The sequence below is a fragment of the Triturus cristatus genome, chromosome 1_2 (assembly GCF_964204655.1).
Source record: "Triturus cristatus chromosome 1_2, aTriCri1.1, whole genome shotgun sequence".
NCBI classification, from domain to species: domain Eukaryota; kingdom Metazoa; phylum Chordata; class Amphibia; order Caudata; family Salamandridae; genus Triturus; species Triturus cristatus.
Genome location: NC_140580.1, coordinates 529,753,915 through 529,777,009, shown reverse-complemented (window position 1 = coordinate 529,777,009; position 23,095 = coordinate 529,753,915). Strand labels below are relative to the sequence as shown.

Genomic DNA, 23,095 nt, shown 5'->3' with positions numbered 1-23,095 from the left:
CATAAATCCAGAAAATTGCCTTCATATTTGGTGGACTGCTTCATGAACAATATGTTTATGGTTCTGTAGTTGAATGCATTGTGTGCAGCTCAATGCAACGTATTTGCAAGGATTGCAAATACAAAATGTCGTAGTGAAGGTTCCCCTCTTCAAAAACCACGTAATAACACAAAGGGGTATGCCCACGTTGAATCGTAAGGGAGGGCTGAAATACAAAATTAAAGACGCCATGACTAGCACTCTAAAATGAATCCTAAGCAATTATTTGTGATAGATTTTTCCTGGATGGTAATGGCCTTTTTTTACTTGTGTGCTAGTAAGACATATTTCTCAATACTCTAACATTTTTGGTAAACTCTTTTCCATTGTTTACGGCAGCAGATCCCCTCCCTGCAAATTGATGCTAAATAGTCAATGTTGCACAAATCATATAGGGACTGGAGTGTATTATTAGTCATTCTTTTAATATAATGAATAATTATATTGACATCATATTCCATCACCCGGATGATGGATAAAAACATTTTTCATAGTTATGAAAGATTTTTGCACATTCATTTATATCTGTATTCCTCGTTCCGTATCAATCCCGTGTGCTAGACTTCCGTCACATTTAAAAAGTTTATCGCTCATGCTTGAAATCATCTCAGCCCTTGGTAATACCCTGGCCGCATCCCAGTCCATTGTTATTTTACCCACTATGCCACCTCAGTTTAGACCCAGCCATTTGCAAATCAGCCTTAACCTTAACAATCAGAACAGTCCAGCCCGGTCTTCCAGGCCAATAGAACTGGCTAAAATATTTCCAGCAAAGTGTGAAATCAGCACATGAAAGAATTTCATGCATAAAAAGAATTTGCCACTATGGCACCTATCACAATTTCGGTCGGAGTTGCATTCGACCGACACCTTTTCTGTGGAAGAACCAACTGACAATAGGTCGGCGGTTGTGCACACCTTATTACGATGCGACTTCACATGTTGCGGTCGCAAACTTCTATTTCTCTATGGGAGCTTGTGCGGCGGGCGGAAATCGCCTGCCGCACAAGCTCATATTGAGAAATGGAAATTTTTGTGCAAATCCTTGCACCGTATGGCAGGCACATGGTGCAGGGATTTTCAGGGGGCCACACAAATGTAAGCCAAGGATGGGGGCCCTGTGAGGGAACACCAAAGATGCTTTCCGATAGCCTTTACATGTCGGAAAGGCTGTCAGAAACAGACAACATAATTTCAAAGGCGGAAACGCCATCCTGGAGGGATAATGGTCAGTTTCCAACTGGCTGATAGGCTCCTTTAGCCTGTCGGAACGGAGTTGGATTGACAGGCCGGTTTACACTCCGACCGCCGACATTGAAATTCAGCAGTCGGGCTATAATCCTACCATGGCAGTAAATATCATTGAGTTTTGTTAAAAAGACATTTTGTGACATATTTGGCAAAACATAAAAAATTATTGCACTCTTACGAACCACGACCTTAGGTATGCAATAGTGGAGTATTGCAAATCCAAATGCCCATATACACTATACATCAAACCCTTTTATGGCCACCCATTAACTTCACCATGCAGCATCTGCAACAACAGTATCATGGATTCTATAAGTGAATATTTAGTTTTGGATGGTCACATTTACAAGCTTATACTTTAATACTAGTTTCGTTTGTTCTGTAGCGCTATAACAAATGAAATGTAAAAACAAAACGTCATAGTCAGCTGCTTGCATAAATATCTTTTTTTAGAGAAGGATTTTAAATATAAAAATGTCTTATTGACCAACCCCATTTCCTCTCCTTTTCAAGTCAACCGCCACAAGCATTTACTAAGAATACCTTTATTTGTTTACTGATAGCCCACCACATATCCATAATGTTGTTTGGATACATCATGAATTGTGGGTAGATGTACATATCTTAGTGGCATGACAAATAAACTCAAAAAAATCTCCCTTGAAAGACTAACCTGGACCTCATAATTAGCGAACCTAAAAGCAGAAACTCTATCACTGCCGTCGTCAGCACCTAAAATAGAAAAAAAACAGGAAAATGTTTGGTTCAATTCTCTCTTGTAAAAGATCTAAAACAAATTGTACAAATTGTTCATGGTTGGTGCTAGCAAGGTTCTTGAGTGTGGGGCTTTTGACAAATTATAGATTTTTTTTCCCCCAAAGGTCTTAAACCATTCTCGTCTCTGAATATTTGCTATCCAATTCCATCATTCAACCAATCTGAACTTACCTTGCAATCACAATTAACACTTTTATTGTTCTTTACTCCGATCTTATTTCTATTGCCTCTTTAAAAGCATTTTTTGTGACGGTGTTTAGGACTGTAAAATATTTAGTATTTTTTGTGTTTTATTATTTGCATTAGTTTCAGCTATGGCTCTCCAAAGTCTGAGTGTGATCAAGGATATTCCTTGAGGCTACTGGGGAGTATCTCAATGCATGACCTGGGCGCCAAACATCCTTCACAAAAAGTTTTCTTCATGCAGTGCCTTTACCATGCGGCATTTGCAACGCATGCAATTTCTGATGCTTTTACCACCCATACCTTAAACACGGGGGATGGGGTACCCAAGACCTAATTAGGCCCCTTTATAAATTACTCAGCCCCAGGGGATGAGGCCCCAGGGGCCTTATAAGGCTTGGGGGATTTGGGCCGACACACCAGGCCCAGTGGCCAATCCCCTGCCATGCACGACTGACGGCCCTGCACACCGTGGGATTGGCTGACTTTGGGGTGAGTCGGCAACAGGGCTTGCCCACATGCCAGGCCCTGTGGTCAACTGCCAGCTGCGCACAGCCAAAGGCTGTGCACAGTGTGGGATGGCTGCATGTGGCGAGTTGGCTGCAGGGCCGGGCCGTAGGCCAGGCACTCTGGTGATTCCCCCCTCCATGCACGACTTAAAGCCCTGTGCAGCATTGGGCTAACTGCCTTTGGTGAGAGGGTTGGCTACAGGGCCAGGCTTTGTGGCCAACACTCCACCATGCACAGCCAAATGCCATATGCAGCGTGGGATCAGCTGCAAGCAGAGGTTGGATGCAGGTAAATATATAGGTAATACACTTACTTTACGTGAAAAAACACAAAAGGTTAAAGTAATGTTATATTTAGGTAAAATGTTCAGTAACAACGTAGCGCATTAAACTCTAAAAACCACAAACTTTCCCCAGTTATAGTGTTCTAAAGAAACTATAACTTGTGCTCTAAGGTAACTATAACTCACTGCCTTGACATGCCCTGCTAATTACCCCAAATATTACATCACTCATGACATCTTCTATGACATCATTGATAATATCACTGCAAAATGTCCAATGAAATTATTGATGAGAAAACTGTGCAAAACAACAATTTAAAATTATATATATATATATATATTCACTTAAAAAACCATAGGTTTCACACATGTTCTAGTTAGCTGGACATTTCACTCGTAAAAAACCAATAAAATTCCCCTGTTATAGTTAGTGCAGGCAACTATAACTCACGTGACCGCAAGCCTCTGCTGATGACGTCAGATATTACATCACTGTATTTAGACACATATTTACCCATGTCTTCTTCCATTAATCTTTAGCTATACATATATTACAAATATTTATTTTTCATAAAGACACATATGTCATCAGTGATGTAATATCTGACGTCATCAGCAGAGGATTGCGGTCGCGTGAGTTATAGTTGCCTGCACTAACTATAACGGGGGAATTTCATTGGTTTTTTACGAGTGAAATGTCCAGCTAACTATAACATGTGTGAAACCTATGGTTTTTTAAGTGAATTTGCAAGGTTTTTTAAATGCTAATTTGTATCTATAACATGTGTGAAACTTATGGTTTTTTCAGTGAATTTGTACGTTTTTTTAAATGCTAAGTTATGTATTTATTAAAAAAAAAAATTTCAGGTTTTTCACCGTGCGCGCACTGTGAATTATTTTTATTTTTTTTTAATCGCGAGGTGCGTGCACCGTGCGCATGCTGTGGGCACTCGGTGCGCTTCGCGCACCGAGCGCCCACGGTTCACAGTGCGTGCCAAGCGCGCGCGGTGCGCGCAGCTCGCGATTTAAAAAAAAAAATCAAATGTTTTTTTCTCCCTTGGGAGTCCTTCTGTGACCCCCTGACCAAGGCTAGGGGGTCAGGAACTGTCCACTCTGCCCCCTTTTCACGTTCTCAACCTTTTTTTTTAACCCCCTCAGACTGCGAGAGACAAAATGGCGGCCGACACTTCCTGGTTTCGACCGATTCGAATGTTTACCGACATTTAACAACCAATCAGAATTGCGCTCGCGCACGGCAGGGTGCGCGCACAGTGCGCGCACGGTGTGCGCGTATAGATATTGATATGCTTTTAAATGCTATTTTCTCAGGAAATACAGAACAGATTTACACCAGACCTGCAAAAGGCACTTCCTTGACCTTATGGCCACCTCTCTGCCAAATTTCACGTAATTCTGTTCAGCCGTTCGGGCTGTAGCTGCGACTAAAGGTCCTATGGAAAAATGCATGGGGAAAACGCGTTTTGGGACCCCCCTTTTTCTCGGCCCCCGCTTGACGAATCACCCCGAGACTTTCAGGGTAGGAGCTGAGCGGAGCGCCCCATTAGTTTTGAAAATTTCGCGAGGGATTCGTCAACCGGCGCCAAAGTTATTCAAAATAGAATTTTGAGATTTCCTATGGAAACTAGGTCGTAACTATAACTATTTACTGGCGACCGCCAGTAGATTATATATATATCTATATATATATATATATCTATATATCTATATATATATATCTATATATATATATATATATATATATATATATATATATATATATATATATATATATGTGGGTTCGCGATCCTGAAATGCTTGGTTCCAGCAACAAACAGGTACGGACCACAGCGTGCTCGATGAATTTAAAGTGCAGTTTTATTGCATAGATTTCAGCTTCATTTGGTACAGCAAGTGCCCAGCATGACCCATTTCGACAGGAGAACACTGTCTTGATCACATATATCATATATATATATATATATATAACCCACCAATCACTTTCTCCAAAGCAATCCAAGGACACAATGGGGCACTTTACGGTAATCCTTTAATTCACATGTTGCAGCACAGCATAATGCATTTCGACAATTATGTCTTCTTCAAATGCGGCTTACAACCGGATTTCACCTGCTCCCTCCTTTGAACATACTTAGGCGCTCCCATTGGTGGGAGATCAGCTGACAATGCTGCAATCCGGACAGCTGTAGTTTAATGCACAACTACAACTCCCAGCATGCACATGGATAGGTTCAGCAGCAGGATCAAATGTTTGCTCATGTGAGCGCAAAAATTTGCCTCGCAAAAAGGGGGCCGTGTAGCGGTTGGTGACCCCGTTGATATTGTGTCAAAAGGCTCCCTCGGGCCCCCAACTTCCAAACCTCAATAATTGGAAGCAAACCGGGCCGTGAAGCAAGTTGTAATCAGCTCGCTTCCCCATGAAGTCACAGGCTGCCAATTGACAGCAGCCACTAGCCTGGCCCGTTCCTGAGGCGGTCCTGGAAATGATCAATACCTTGAGCCAAAAACAGTCACAGTGCAAGTCGAAGTTCCAGGACTCTTGGCGGATGGGTCCTTGTATCGCGCTCCTGCCATAGGCAAAAATATAACCCACCGATTACTCTCTCCAAAGCAATCCAAGGACACAACGGGGTACTTTACGGGAATGCTTTAATTCACACGTTGCAGCACAGCATAATGCATTTCGACAATTATGACAGCTGTAGTTTAATGCACAACTACAGCTTCCAGCATGCACTTGATGGATAGGTTTAGCAGCAGGATCAAATCTTTGCTCATGTGAGTGCTGAAATTTGCACATATATACACACACACATATATATATACACACACACATATATATATAAATAAACACACACATATATATATATATATATATATATACACACACACACATATATATATATATATATTTATACACATAATATATATTGACCATTTCATTTCTCCTATGGTGAAAGACTTGACCTCGTATCTACGTGATACGAAAGATTTTTTGCGTATTATAGAGGGTATAACATGGGAACCTAACATGTTATTGATAACATTGGATATTGCCAGTTTGTACACCTCTATAAATCATGTGAAAGGCTTAGAAGCAATTAGCTTCTTCTTGGGTAAGAGACCATTGAAATATCGGAAGCACAATGAGATGCTGATGGAACTGACTGAATTTTGTCTAACGCATAACATCTTTGTATTTTCTGAACAAATTTATTTGCAAAAGCAAGGTACAGCGATGGGAACGTGCTTCGCCCCCAGTTACGCGAACTTGTTCGTGGGCTGGTGGGAGAAGCACGTGGCCTGGACCGGCACCAATGAGAAATGGATGGACAACATCGCTCTGTGGACGCGGTACATTGATGACTTGTTCATCTTGTGGCGTGGTCCGCAGAGCGATGCAGAAGAGTTTATTACAGCTCTGAATATCAACAACCAGAATTTGCAATTTACAAGCTGCATTAGCAAGGAGGAGGTAGTTTATCTAGACTTGAGGGTGTATATAGAAGGGAATAACATAGAAACAGCACTCTATCGAAAACCAACGGCAGGGAATACCATCCTGCATGCAGGAAGCTGTCACCCGAGAAGTGTAGTTAATAATATACCCCTAGGAGAGTTTCTTAGAATGAAACGTAATTGCTCTACCACCCCAGAATACAACAAAGCGGTCAGTCAGGCCAAATCATGATTTAAGAAAAGAGGCTACTGCAAAGGCATTCTAGACAGAGCTGAATTTCAATGTAATTCCATAGAGAGACAACACTTACTCGTGGATAAGGAGAAATGCAAGGATGAAAAAATCAGTATTATCACCAATTTCACTGAGAAATCTTCACAAGTGTTTCAAATTCTCAGAAGGAATTGGAGGATATTAAAATCTGATCATGTAGTGGGAAACAAATTAACTGACAATCCCCTAGTAACAAATAGAAGAGGGAATTCCCTAAAAGAACATTTGGTGAAAAGCCATTACTTACCCAAAAAGAAGAAACCAATATCCCTCAAGGGTTTCTTCCCTTGCATGAAATGCAAAGCATGCAGAAATAGCCATAAAGTAAAAGATTACCAGATACCAGGAAAGAAAGGAAGAACCCCGATTTCAAAGCTTTTAAATTGCAATTCAGAGTATACAGTTTATTGTTTGGTGTGCCCATGTGGTAAGCAATATGTGGGGAGTACGATCCACCCCACGAAGAAAAGAATCCTAGAACATCTGAGGGCGATAAACAATAGGGATCATAATTATCCCGTTGCACGCCACTTTGAGATGGAACACAGCAGCAATAGCAATCTTCTCACGTTCTTCTGCCTAGATCAGATTGCGAAATCTGAGAGGGGAGGAGATCGTGTAAAGAAATTGCGTATACTGGAATCCAAATACATCATTAAAATGCAAACCAAAACACCTAAGGGACTCAATAATGAAGAAGAAATGTGGGTCCATATAGGCTGAAGATGGGGTTCCACCGAGTCAAAGGAACAGGGTGATCTTCTAAATTGAAATGACTACAATGTGGCTCTTTAATAACCATTTTCATTTGAAACAGTGGGTATTTGTACATATAAATGATGCATATATGTATACATATGGGATTGTCGATGAAATGAAATCTGTTTATGATTGCTAATACTGATGCCCTTTGGGAAACAAAGTTACGCAGATGAATCTGAGTAATAGCTAGCCCATACAGGGCATAATAGAACTAAGCAAGACGGTCAACAATGTTAAAACTTAAAATATAAAAGTGTGGAAGTAATTGTCACGTTCTGTACTTTAAAATGATGAATTATCATATATATAAGGAAAATGATGCTTCAATGTATGACAACATTGGCAGTTTTGATAGGATAAAATTGATTGGTTTGCCTTATATAGTAAAAACCAAATCAGAATGACTATTGTAAGATGGCCGCTGCAGTAACGACAGTTTAGTTTGTACCTTCTTTTATTTTCATTATCATGGCACAACTTTATTTAAAAACTCACATTTTGAAGTTGTTAAGTAGACACTGACGAAGGCGGTCACGCCGAAACGAGTTTGTCGACTTATGCAGTAAAGGACGCTAATAAATTGAAAAATTGCTTGTAAAACGCAGATGGCTCCTGAGTGCGCTCTATTAGAAAGGCTCTTTAGATGAGAGAACCTATGGTATGGGATTTAATTGCACAAACCTCCATGCGCTGAGCAGCACCCGTGGCGCTGAGGAGCAACGGCTGGTGGACTTGTATTTTTTTGATACACATATATATATATACACATATATATATACATACACATTATCTACTGGCGGTCGCCAGTAGATAGTTGAAGTTAGGACCGAGTTCCCATAGGAAATCTGAAAATTCCATTTTGAATAACTTTGGCGCCGGTTGACTTATCTTCGTGAAATTTTCAAAACTAATGGGGTGCTCCGCTCAGCTCCTACCCTGAAAGTTTCGGGGTGATTCGTCAAGCGGGGGCTGAGAAAAAGGGGGGTCCCAAAACGCGTTTTCCCCATGCATTTTCCCATAGGACCTTTAGTCGAAGGTACAGCCCGAACGGCTGAACAGAATTACTTGAAATTTGGCAGAGGTAGTCCTCAGGTCAGGCATGTGCCTTTTGCTTAAATGGTGTAAATCCGTTCAGTAGTTCCTGAGAAAATCAAAAGTACAATCACATATATATCTGGGCGGAGCCTAACCACACATCTCATCGTTAGATCTGATTGGCTGTCAGCACTTCATCCAAGAAGTGCTGGCAGCCATCTTGGGACCAATATACATGATAGCACCTCATTAAAAAGCATTGCAGTTAATAGAAGGTTTTAAGACTCTAGTTACATTATAAATCATTTGTTGATGGTACCATACTCATTTAGGAATTGTGGTGTGTTCTAAGGTGATTTTACCATGTGAAAAAGCCTTCTGTTGTGATATTATGAATCATGTTTGAGAGAAAACTATTTTCTCATGCTTTTCCCACAGAGGTTTGGAAGGTGATCTATAAGCTAACTGAGAGCATATTTTCTGTAAATTCACATTATCTTTCTCAGTCATGTGAGAATGAAGTCTGACATTCTCAGTAAAACATGTACATCCAACAAGGGCAGAGACTGTCACTTGATTTCTTTGTGTTCTACTGCAGCTTCCCAGAGTGTTCTAAAGAACAACTAGAGCGCTAACAGTCCTACTTATGACAAACGTATGGCACACCTGAAGCCATCTTGGTTGGAATAAAGTGGTAATTCTTAAAACATTTAATTTAAAAAGGAACAACATGAGGGGGTTCATTTTGCCATAGAAAGTATGATTAGTGCTGCAGAAAGAAAAATTAGGGCACATTTTGAGTGACTTCTCAAATCCTCTTCTATTTCATTAAAAAATTCTGACATGCAGACTGAAACATGCACTTTCAATACCAGCAGCAGACTTCCCTGGTGAGCAGTAGCTTTACTACAGCGATCTAATAAGCAACTAGAGTGCTAACATTCTGAATTTATGGCAAATTTGTGACACATCTGAATGCCTTCTTGATGGAATCAAAGTAAAAAACTGAAAGTATTTCCTAATGAGGAGACTGTAGTAAATGAGGAAATTAGGAAACATCATAACAAATAAGTCTCCCAAAAAAGCCACCAGAGACAAAAGAGCCCAAATGTAGCCCAAATATCACCCAGATGTAGCCCAAGTATAGCCCAATGACAATGTCCCAGAGTGTTCTAACGAACAACTAGAGCGCTAACAGTCTTACTTATGACAAAAGTATGGCACATCTGAAGCCATCTTGAATGGAATAAAGTGGTAACACTTAAAACATTTAGTTTACAAAGGAACACAATAAGGGGATTCATTTTGACATAGAAATTATTATTAGTGCTGCAGAAAGAAAAATTAGGGCACATTTTGACTTCTCAAATCCTCTTCTATTTCATAAACAAATTCTGACATGCAGACTGAAACATGCCCTTTGAATACCAGCAGCAGACTTCCGTGGTGAGCAGTAGCTTTACTACAGTGATCTAATGAGCAACTAGAGTGCTAACATTCAGAATTTATGGCAAATGTGTGACATATCTGAATACCTTCTTGATGGAATCAAAGTAAAAAACTGAAAGCATTTCCTACTGAGGAGACTGCAGTAAATGAGGAAATTAGGAAACTTCATAACAAATAAATCTCCCAAGATGGCCACCAGACACAAAAGAGCCTAAATGCAGCACAAATATCACCCAGATGTAGCCCACATGTAGCAAAACATTTATTTTTTGTGTATCTGCAGTTTTATATAGTGCAGACTTGTCAGGTATTGGAATGCTTTACATGAGCATTGGTTACATCACACAAGATCAAATTCATTTTGGTTGTAGACATGGGGAGATTAAGTGATTTGACCACAATCACAGAATGTTGAGCTGAAGCCGAAACTCCAACCTGGTTCCCCAGTTGCAAAGTCTGCAGCTCTGGAAGTAACACCACATCCTCTCGCCAAGGTGCAACATTTAATCAAGTGGTCAACTGAAAAGATAACAAATAATTTAAAAGTTCTTTGTCGCTATTTGAAAACTCAGAAAATATGTCCTCATTTTAGTTTTTTAGAGCACTAACCATAATTTTGATGCAAATAAGACCCTCTCATATATGTAATTTCTAAAGGAAATACTCTAGGTATAACAGTTTTGATTACATCAAGATGACGTCAGGCGTTCCACACTTTTGTAATAAATATAGAATGTTAGCAATCTAGTTTTTCATTGGGATACTGTTGAGATGCAGAGGCCAGGGGCACGGACTCTGAAAATTGAAGGCAGGTAGGAGAGTGCAGAGGCAACAATTTGACCACACTAGGCAGGCAGGAAGGGCAATGGCAGCACAACAGACTATGGAGGGCAGTGGAAAGGGGGGCAGGGGAAACAAATCAACAATACAGGACTGGCAAGAGAGGCTGTGGCAATATAATAGACCATTGTGGGCAGAAGGAAGAGGCAGTGGTAGTACAACCATACATGCCAACAGACCCGTTTCAGCCAGGAAACGTCCAATGTTCTTAAGCTCAAATGGGCTTTATTTGATCTGTCTCCTGTCTACAATCTCCTCTTTTTCAATGTAACTCAAAGGGGAAAATCAAAACCCCAGTTTTTTTTCAAAATCTCCCTCTTACCAAGTTCAAAATGTTCGCAAGTATGGTACATTGAATCATGGTAGGCAGGAGGAATTGGGGTAGGGACATGGACTCGGATAACAGAGGACAGGAGGGACATGGAGAGGTGCACCAAACTGACCCTACAGGGCAGGCATCAGGGTTTGCAGCAGCACAATACACCACACAGCGCATGCGGGACGGGAGTGCAGCACAACAATCCAAAGAAAGCAATAGGGAGGGGACAGGACCATGCACATGGACAACAGAGAACAGATGGGAAAGAGGCAATGGTAGCTAGCTGACCATAATGGACAGACTGGAGAGAAAGCTGCAGCATAACAGACCATAAAGGGCAGGAGGGACGGATCAGGGGCATTACAATGGAACAGACAAGCCAGGGGGTCTGCAAATGGAAACAGAGGGCTGGGGGCAAGGTGGCAGGGCAGGAGCAGCAAGATGACCATGGAGGTCAGGCAGGATGGGCACTAGAAACAAGACACACCATGGAGAGCAACAATGAGACTATGGTGGCATACACACAGAACATGGAGGGAAGGTGGTAGGGGGTCAGGGGCAGCTAGCTGACCACACAGGGAAGGTGGGAGGGGCCATGGCAGCACAGAAGACCATGCATGGCAAGCGGGAGGGTTAGTGGCAGCACAATGGCTATGATGGGCAAGAAGGAGGGTGCAGGGGCATGCACAAAGGACCATGGAGGATAGAAGGGAGGGTCAGGACCTGGGCGCAGACGAGAGAGTTCAGGGGAAGGGGCCTCATAAACGACTGCACGGGGCAGGCAGGAGGAGCAGTTGCAGTACAACAGATCAGGGAGGGCAGAAGGGTGTGGCAGTAAAATGGACCATGGAGGACAGGCGGAAGGATATAGGGGCATGGCATGTGGACAGGCAGGGTGGAGGTGGCAGGGACAGGTTACAGTCATCTGACAATGCTAGGTAGGTGGGAGGGGAGTGGCAGCTCAACAGAACACTCAGAGTAGATAGGAGTGGTAGGTCCATGGAACATAGTGGGCAAAAAGGATGGAGCAGGGGCATGCACAAAGACATCGGAGGGCAGGGGGAAGGAGAATAGGGGCAGCAAGCTAAGCACAGAGGCTAAGCAGGAGGTCAATGATGGGACACATAATTGGTCAATGGAGGGCAGGAGGAGTGGACTGGTACACCATGCTAAATGGAGGGCAGTGGCAGCACATCAGACCATGCATGGCAGGAGGGAGGAGGCTAGTCCATTGATTCAGACAACAGAGGATAGGGAGGAGGTGGATGGGGCAGCAAGCTAACTGTTCAGAGAAGGTGGGTATTAGGAACTTTATTGTTTTTAAAATGTGTGTCTGTGTGACCTACTTAAAATATGAACAAGTATGCAGCATAATCTCACTTTTATTCAGGAAGAAGAGGACGTTTGTGACTGTGACTCCGGGCTCACTTGACAGAAACACCCCCTGACCCTCCACCCCCATCGCAAAATGTAATGCCCGTGAAAAGGGTAGGTGGACGCAGTGTTATATAGAACATAGTCCTGAGAGCACGATTGAAAATGAAAACTAGATGTAGTATATGGTATAAACTATGCACCAAAAAGTGTGATATAAGATGAACCACGGCGTGAAATATAATATGCAATACATTGTGCGCAATGACAGATTCATTGGAGAGCGCGAGATAGCACAGGCACTAGCGCGTGCTATGCGATATGCGCCTTGGAGTGTAATATGCACAGGGCAGTGTTGTGTAACATAACTAGTCTCTAAAGTTGTAATATAAAATATGTGCTGGGGAGTGTAACGTTGCATATGCACTGTGACAAAGATATGGATCCCAGATTGTAATATGTATGGCATAGCGCTGTGCGTTATAACATACACATCGAGGAAGGCACGTTAGATGGGGCAATATAACTCGTGCGAAGGCAAGTGTGGCATGACATATTCACGGGGTGGTGTTACAGTGCACATGGGCTAGAGAGTGTCATAGCATACGCACTAGCTGGTGGAATACAACACAAAGGTGTGAGGCAATCGGCGGGCACTGGTGGGTGTAACACAGCATTGGGCTCAGCCAGGAGCACGCTGTGACTCTCAAGTGAGGTTCGTCTCCTTTCCAGAGAGTAAAATAAAAGTATTACACATCCGGCGGTGGATGTGTTTTTTATTAACCGTGAGGGGGGTTTCTTGCATAGTTTGGTTGAATTTTTGTCGAATCCCCTTTGAATGGCTTGGTGTGTGTGTATATTAAATGTGCCCGTCAATAGCTACCCATGTTTGTATAACTAAACAACAAGGGTGTCTACTTGGAGAGTACCCGCCGGAGGGGGCGCCGGGATAAGGCACGGTAGGGCGTCAGACACGTCAGAGCTTCACCAGCGGTGTAAATACATTCCATGTGGATTCATTCTATGCATAGTCGCCTTTTAATGAATATCACGCAAATCGTCATGGTGATAGGTACATACGGTTTGTCCAGCATGTCCTAGGTGTTTCTATAAATATATATATGTTTAAAATAATGAAGAACAAAGGCCGGCCCCGGGGGATGGGGTCCCCGGAGCCATAAGTGGCCTGAGGGGGGCAACGCAGCCCCCTCCTAAAGAATTTAAATTTAAAAAAAGGCCATGACCCGGGGGTTGGGGTCCCCGGAACCGATTAAGGCCTTGGGAGGGCCAAATTAATTTTTTTCAACAAAAAAAATTACGGTGCAGGCCCTGGGGGATGGGGTCCCCAGGGACAGTAAATTAGAAAAAGAAGGGGGGCCACAAAGCCCTCCTTCTTAAAAAAATAAAATAAATAAAAGACCGGCATCGCGCTGGAGGCCACGCCCCCTCCTTGCAGCACTCTGCAAAGGCGCCCCCTGGCCAGTTGTAAGTTGGGAAATTAATTCCCCTTCAATACTGAGGGTCCCTGAGAGCCAACTAGCCCAACAGGTATCTCCAGTGTGCGCCAGGAAGCTGCGTTGCAGACAGGTGTTCTGAGGCCACGCCCCTTTTTACACCTCTATGCAACGCAGCTCTGTGGCGCTTACTGGAGGTACCTAGTGCGCTAGTTTGACCTTAGGGACCCTTAGGATTCAAGGGGACGTAATCTCTCAACTTAGAACGGCCACAGGGCGCGTTTACACAGTGGTGAAGGGAGGGGACGGGGCCTGAGGTGACGTGTGCAAACACGCCCTGTGGCGTGTTTTAATTTGGGGAAATAATTCCCTTTCAATCCTGAGGGACCCTGGGGGCCAACTAGCCCACCAGGTGCTTCCAGTAAGTGCCACTGCTCTGCGTTGCAGAGAGGTGGTGCAGGCCGTGCCCCTTTTTACACCTCTCTGCAATGGCGCTTACTGGACGTACCTAGTGGGCTATTTTGCCCCTAGGGATCCTCAGGATTCAAGGGGACTTAATCTCCCAACTTACAAAACGGCCACAGGGCATGTTTACACAGTGGGGAAGGAAGGGGACGGGGCCTGAAGTGACGTGTGCAAACACGCCCTATGGCGCGTTTTAAGTTGGGGAAATAATTCCCCTTCAATCCTGAGGGCCCCTGGGAGCTAACTAGCCCACCAGGTGCTTCCAGTAAGCGCCACTGAGCTGCGTTGCAGAGAGGTGGTCCAGGCCGTGCCACTTTTTACACCTCTCTGCAACGCAGCTCTGTGGCGCATACTGGAGGTACCTAGTGGGCTAGTTGGACCCTAGGGACCCTCAGGATTCAAATTAACTTAATCTCCCAACTAAAAACGGCCACAGGGCGTGTTTACACAGTGGTGAAGGGAGGGGACGGGGCCCGAGTTAACATGTACAAACAAGCCCGGTGGTGCGTTTTAAGTTGGGGAAATAATTCCCCTTCAATCCTGAGGGCCCCTGGGGGCTAACTAGCCCACCAGGTGCTTCCAGTAAGCGCCACTGAGCTGCGTTGCAGAGAGGTGGTCAAGGCCGTGCCACTTTTTACACCTCTCTGCAACGCAGCTCTGTGGCGCATACTGGAGGTACCTAGTGGGGTAGTTGGACCCTAGGGACCCTCAGAATTCAAATGAACTTAATCTCCCAACTAAAAATGGCCACAGGGCGTGTTTACACAGTGGTGAAGGGAGGGGACGGGGCCTGAGTTAACGTGTGCAAACAAGCCCTGTGGTGCATTTCAAGTTGGGGAAACAATTCCCCTTCAATCCTGAAGGACCCTGGGGGCCAACTAGCCCCCAGGTGCTTCCAGTAAAAACCACTCCGCTGCATTGCAGAGAGGTGGTCTAGGCCGAGCCCCTTTTTACATCTCTCTGCAACGCAGCTCTGTGGCGCTTACTGGAGGTACCTAGTGGTCTAGTTGGACCCTAGGGACCCTCAGGATTCAAGGGGACTTAATCTCCCAACTTAAAACAGCCACAGGGCGTGTTTACACAGTGGGGAAGTGAGGGGACGGGGCCTGAGGGGACGTGTGCAAACATGCCCTGTGGCGCGTTTTAAGAGGTAGTTTTAATCCCCTGCCCTATTATATACTAGGGGCTTACAGAGGAGGTCATGCTGATCACAGGGGGACCCCAACACATAGTGTTCCCTAGTGTATGTAGGTGTTTTCACTGTATTCTGAGTGTCTTTTAACATAGCACTGGCTCTAGGACTGGTTAGTCAGACTCAGTTACCACCAGTATCTGTCTGAAAAAGTTGAGGGTACAGGATGATTTTGCAACAAGGCTTGTTTCTGCTCTTCTGTTTGTTCTTTCTGCACATTATCCTTCTTCCTGCACTTTTCTTCGTCTTTGAGGACTTCTGTTGCTTCTTTCTGCATTTCTTTTTATTTCTTTCTGTGCGTTATTTCTTCTTTCTTCACATGTACTATCTCTGTAGGCACAGTTAGAAATTAGCATTTAAAAAACCTTTGAAATTCACTGAAAAAACCATAGGTTTCAGGGGCGTTATGGTTAGCTGAACTTTTCACTCGTACAAAACCATTGAAATTCCCCCGTTATAGTTAGTTCCGCTAACTATAACTCACGCGCCCGCAATGCACTGCTGATGACGTCACATATTACATCACTCATGACATGGTCAGTGACATCACTCATTACATCACTCATGACATCTCAAATGACATCACTGATGACATCATCCTTGTGATAGAGTGGCAGACCTCCTCTTCCCCTAATATAACCTTTGATACACACATTCAAAAATAGAAACTACAATGTTCAAAACAATGGCCATACCAATACCAGTTACAACAACCTATTCAGTAATTCTAAGATCCACATACACATCCACTCATTCACCAACAGTCCTATACAGTCACTAATACATGTACTCACTCATCATATGTACTCACACACCAATACATCCTGTTACACAACGCCACTCATCCATAGAGTTACTCACACACATAGTCACTCATGCTAATAAAGAATCAAACATCCATTTACTTGCATATAGTTATACACACACCACCACACTTACTTCTACAGAACCTTACACATACTTGGTCTTTTAAACAATCACTTATAGAAACACATACTTATTCATACAGGAACTCTTTCAATCTCTCACTCTCACATATACTCCCTTATATACACCAATAGTCACATATACTAGTTTAAAACATATGTAGTTACTCATAAAGACACTATTGAGACAGTCTATCACTCACTAACACACCCATGCACACACTCATCCACCCATACAGTCCTGCACACATGCGGTCTTCAACACATACAAACAGTGAGTCACTCATTCATGCACCTATGCACTACGTAATACCCCCCACCGAACCATACAGACACTCAGACACTCATACTGATACTCAAAAAACCAACTAATAACCTATATATACACTCATGTAGCTACTCACCTACACATGCAGCCACTTATACACAAAGTGAGAGACTGATACAGATATTTACACATTTAAACATTACTAACTAAGCCATGTATTCACTAAGATACACTTAAACAGTCAGTTATGCAATCAATTTTTCAAAAACAAATCATCCATTTAGACACTTATATACCCATTTATTCTTCCATCGACCTTGAGATATACATATAAAACATGTGTAATTTTCAGAAAAACACACCTTAACTGGATGATGTCGTCAGTGATGTCATGTGAGATGTCATCAGTGATGTCACTGACCATATCATGAGTGATGTAATATGTGACGTCATCAGCAGTGCATTGCTGGCGCGCGAGTTATAGTTAGCTGAACTAACTATAACAGGGGAATTTCAATGGTTTTGTACGAGTAAAAAGTCCAGCTAACCATAACGCCCCTGAAACCTATGGTTTTTCCAGTGAATATATATACACATATATATACACACATATATTATCTACTGGCGGTCGCCAGTAGATAGTTATAGTTAGGACTGTGTTTCCATAGGAAATCCGCAACATTCTATTTGGAATAACTTTGGCGCCGGTTGACGAATCCTCGCGAAATTTTTAAAATAGGTGGGGCGCTCCGCTCCGCTCCGCTCCTACCCTGAAAGTCTCGGGGGCATTCGTCAAGCGGGGGCTGAGAAAAAAGGGGGGTCCCAAAACGCGTTTTCCCCATGCAATTTTCCATAGGGACCTTTAGTCCAAGGTACAGCCCGAACGGCTGAACAGAATTACTTGAAATTTGGCAAAGAGGTAGTCCTCAGGTCAGGCATGTGCCTTTTGCATATATGGTGTCAATATGTTCAGTAGTTCCTGAGAAAATCAAAAGTAAAATCACATACAAATTCAAATTCAAAAAGCTTTATTTCGACAGTTTGTCATAAAAGCACATAAATACAACACATATCACTCAACATAATAAATAGATAACACATAATACATTACAATTACAAGATAAAAAATAATTAAATTCCATATACTGTCATGTATCTAAAAAACCTTAGGAACAGTTAAAAGAGGAGAGACAGCACAGTGAAGCAGATCATATTTAAAAAGTACATCTCAGGATTAGGTAGCAGCAATAGTTTTGTTTAAACTGCGAGTGCGTATGATCCAGGACCAGCCCAGGAATTTGGCAACTGCTATAGCTATACTAGGACTACAATCAGACCCTAAGATTCTCAGCGCAACAGCACATCTCCGGGCACCCAGCAAAATACAAATCGGCTTCAGCCATCTCCGCCGTGGGGCCGCATATAACGGACAAACAAAAAATACATGGGGAATGGTCTCAGCCATTGCCCTACAGCAGTGGCATTTGTCATCAGTTCTAGAAGCCCATTTACAGGTAAAGGTCTTGATGGGTAGACTACCTATCCTGAACTGAATATAAAGTTTTCGGTCAAAGGGCCTCTCGATCAAATCCCAGTAGGCCTCACACACTGGCCACGATTTAGAATCCAGAAAGCGACCTGTTAGGCTAGTTGAGATACTGGAGTGAACTACAGATGCATAGACCATTTCCCTGTATTTCTGTTTCAGTTGCACCTTTGATGGGAAGACTGCCATCTCAGGGTTGTCCCAAAGTGTCTCTAGATCCAGTTTAATGAGAAGGGACCTGATCTCTTTTAGCCAACCTACTCTGTGGAAGCAGTCCCGTAAGATCACATCCTTAAAACCCAGGGCATATTGCGCAAGTTCCGGAGTGACCCAGAGACGTCTCCAATAGAGGAGTGGCCGTAACTTTGCTAGGTCCGCTATATTTTTCCTCCCTAGGTCTAGGTGAAGCGGGATCATAGGAGTGCTTTGTGGAACGCTAGCAAGGTTACGCAAAAATGTGTTTTCTAATCTTACTAGCTGTTTTATATCGTTAAATCCCCAGAGCTCAGCTCCATAGAGGGCCGAGCTCACCGCTTTAGCGTTATAAATTTCTAGGGCAGGGGTGACTGGTTTTGTAAAAGAGGACTTATATTTCTTGGTCAAACACCCTATATGCTGGTGTAGTTTTAGAGCTGTAAGATCCAAGTGGTGTTTCCAACCCAAGTCCTTCTGGAGGGAGATACCAAGGTACGTAAACGCACTCACCTGTTCTAGGGGCACATTATTTAATAAAATACTGCCTCTAAAAGATTTGTGCTGATTAAAAGCCATAAACTTGGTTTTTGAAGTGTTTATTTCTAGCCCTCTTAAAGAACAAAATTCTCCAAATGCATTAATGGCCTTCTGGAGGCCGCTCGGTGTCCTGGAGATGAGCAGAGTATCGTCCGCAAACATGAGGACAGGGACATGGTTGCCAGCCAGCAGGGGAGCATCAGTGGGGGTCACCGAAAGGTACTCAACTACCCCATTGATGTACAAAGAGAACAGGGTAGGAGCCAACACACACCCCTGTCGGACACCACGCCCAACAGGGAAGGAGTCTGTAACCTCCCCCTGCGCCCCCCATCTAACTTTTGCAAAATTGCCCTCATGTAAGCGAGCGAGAAGTGTTATCAATTCCGGAGCCATCCCCAGGTCACCGAGCACACCCCACAATTTCCTCCGAGGGACCAGATCAAACGCTGATTTAAGATCTACGAAGACAGCGTAGAGTGACCCCCCATTCAGGACCACGTTCCTCCAGTAGATAGTTAAAAACCGAAAAATTTGGTCTGTGGTGCTGGTACAGGAACGAAATCCCACTTGAAATGGGGACAGAATGTTAGCATCCTCAACCCAGGTCTGTACTTTTCCTAACACTAAACGACCCATAACCTTTTGTATTGAATCAATAAGACTTATGGGCCTGTAGTTACTGGGGAGGGATTTGTCTCCTTTCTTAAAAACAGGAATTATCTCAGCACCTTTCCAAGATGGGGGCACTGGAGCACCATTAGCCACTGCATTAGCAAGAAGGGCTATGTACTGACACCAGGTTGGCTTATCGCTAAGAAATACATCGGCCGGAATTCCATCCATACCTGGAGCTCTGCCCCTTGCCACACAATCAAGTGCTACCTCAACATCCTTGATAAAAAACACTGTGCCAGAATAAAACTTTAAAAAATGTAATGGTAGATCCTCCTCAGTTGCGCTACCAGCGTACTGGGGTCTAAAAAATTCAACCCATTGTGCCTGAGGAACATTATTCTGGGGGGGGGGGTCCGGACGCCCACCCCTGTCCCATGTGACAATGCTCCAAAAAATTCTCGAATCCTTTGCTGCGCAGGCACTTCTCAGATACTGCCACCATGCTTGGTCCCAGTCTTTTTTTGCTTTTTTTTGCACATCCCTGTAATGATCCCTTGCACCTCTTACCCCCAAGTGGTTTCTTAATCTTAATGCTTCACTCAGCTTCTGGCGAGCTGCTCTACATGTAGTATTAAACCATCTAGCGTTGTTGGTTTTTGGAACCTGTCTCCCTGGCTTCACATCTTTTAAGAAGTGGGTTTTCAAATTATCAAATAGACTTGTATGGGCTTCTATCACAATTCGTGGGAATTCTACACTAGAGACTCTTGACATAAGGAAGTCGGTGCTCTTAACTACTTCAGCTTTAAGGGCTTCCAACTTTTCAGGATGTTCAACTATTTTGTTCCATTTTACATGGCGTTTATCATTTGCGATCACTAAATCCGAGGATATAGTTCCTTCAACTTGGGTCACGTCTCCCTCCCTAGTCGTGGCCCAGAAATCAATACATAGGGGATTGTGATCACTTTCAAGCCGCCATGTTACCTTCATGTCATCAAGTCTATGCCATATCCTAAGATCAATCAATATATAGTCGATACGGCTAGTAGAGCGCCCATTATCAAAGGTAGTTACTCCTTTCGAATCTGATCTAGTACGACCATTTGCAGCCCTGAGGCCTCTTTCAAGGCACAACGCCTTAAGTTGGATTGCAACATTTGACCATCTTTTAACAGGGGGTAAATCAAGCCTTGGGATTCCCCATCTAAGGTCCTGTTCTATTGATAACTCCTGCACCTCGTTACCCAATGGTTCAAATGTAGTGTTAAAATCCCCTGTTAAAATCACATACATATCTGGGCGGAGCCTAACCACACATCTCATCGTGAGATCTGATTGGCTGTCAGTACTTCATCCAAGAAGTGTTGGCAGCCATCTTGAGACCAATATACATGATAGCACCTCATTAAAAAGCATTGCAGTTAATAGAAGGTTTTAAGACTTTAGTTACATTATAAATCATTTGTTGATGGTACCATACTCATTTTAGGAATTGTGGTGTGTTCTAAGGTGATTTTACCATGTGAAAAAGCCTTCTGCTGTGATATCACGAACCATGTTTGAGAGAAAACTATTTTCTCATACTTTTCCCACAGAGGTTTGGAAGGTGATCTATAAGCTAAACTGAGAGCATATTTTCTGTAAATTCACATTATCTTTCTCAGTCATGTAAGAATGAAGTCTGACATTCTCAGTAAAACATGTACATCCAACAAGGGCAGAGACTGTCAGTTGATTCCTTTGTGTTCTACTGCAGCTTCCCAGAGTGCTCTTAAGAACAACTAGAGCGCTAACAGTCTTACTTATGACAAAAGTATGGCACACCTGAAGCCATCTTGATTGGAATAAAGTGGTAACACTTAAAACATTTAATTTACAAAGGACCAAAATGAGGGGGTTCATTTTGCCATATAAACTATGATTAGTGCTGCAGAAAGAAAAACTAGGGCACATTTTGACTTCTCAAATCCTCTTTTATTTCATAAAAACATTCTGACATGCAGACTGAAACATGCACTTTGAATACCAGCAGCAGACTTGCCTGGTGAGCAGTAGCTTTACTACAGTGATCTAATGAGCAAATAGAGTGCTAACATTCAGAATTTATGGAAAATGTGTGACACATCTGAATGCCTTCTTGATGGAATCAAAGTAAAAAACTGAAAGTAATTCCTACTGAGGAGACTGCAGTAAATTAGGAAATTAGGAAACTTCATATCAAATAAATCTCCCAAGATGGCCACCAGAGACAAAAGAGCCCAAATGTAGCCCAAATATCACCCAGATGTAGCCCAAGTATAGCCCAATGACAGAATGTCCCAGAGTGTTCTTAAGAACAACTAGAGCGCTTACTGTCTTACTTATGACAAAAGTATGGCACACCTGAAGCCATCTTGATTGGAATAAACTGGTAACACTTAAAACATTTAATTTAAAAAGGAACACAATGAGGGGGTTTATTTTGCCATAGAAATTATGATTAGTGCTGAAGAAAGAAAAATTAGGGCACATTTTGAGTGACTTCTCAAATCCTCTTCTATTTCATTAAAAAATTCTGATATGCAGACTGAAACATGCACTTCTAATACTAGCAGCAGACTTCCGTGGTGAGCAGTAGCTTTACTACAGTGATCTAATGAGCAACTAGAGTGCTAACATTCAGAATTTATGGCAAATGTGTGACATATCTGAATACCTTCTTGATGGAATCAAAGTAAAAAACTGAAAGCATTTCCTACTGAGGAGACTGCAGTAAATGAGGAAATTAGGAAACTTCATAACAAATAAATCTCCTAAAATGGCCACCAGAGACAAAAGAGCCCAAATGTAGCCCAAATATCACCCAGATGTAGACCAAATGTAGCCCAATGACAGACGTGGGCAAAACACTTATTTTTTGTGTATTTGCAGTTTTATATAGTGCAGACTTGTCAGGTATTGGAGTGCTTTACATGAACATTGGTTACATCACACAAGATCAAATTCATTTTGGTTGTAGACATGGGGAGATTAAGTGATTTGACCAGAATCACAGAATGTTGAGCTGAAGCAGAAACTCCAACCTGGTTCCCCAGTTGCAAAGTCTGCAGCTCTGGAAGTATCACCACACCCTCTCCCCTTGGATGCAACAGTTAATCAAGTGGTCAATTGGATAAAAAAACTAAGATTACAAATAATTTAAAAGTTCTTTGTCGCTATTTGAAAACTCAGAAAATATGTCCTCATTTTAGTTTTTTAGAGCACTAACCATAATTTTGATGCAAATAAGACCCTCTCATATATGTAATTTCTAAAGGAAATGCTCTAGGCATTACAGTT

The 23,095-nt window shown here is 42.8% G+C and overlaps 1 protein-coding gene across 2 annotated transcripts in view; it reads right to left on the bottom strand.

Annotated features, from left to right (window-relative positions):
* The window catches only part of HPS1 (HPS1 biogenesis of lysosomal organelles complex 3 subunit 1), a 365,168-nt gene that overhangs the window by 82,187 nt on the left and 259,886 nt on the right, over window positions 1–23,095 (bottom strand). For both annotated transcript variants that reach the window (XM_085606326.1, XM_085606327.1), the window contains exon 11: window positions 1,964–2,022. In XM_085606326.1, the coding sequence (XP_085462452.1) occupies window positions 1,964–2,022 (59 nt within the window). The remainder of the gene's footprint in view (window positions 1–1,963; window positions 2,023–23,095) is intronic.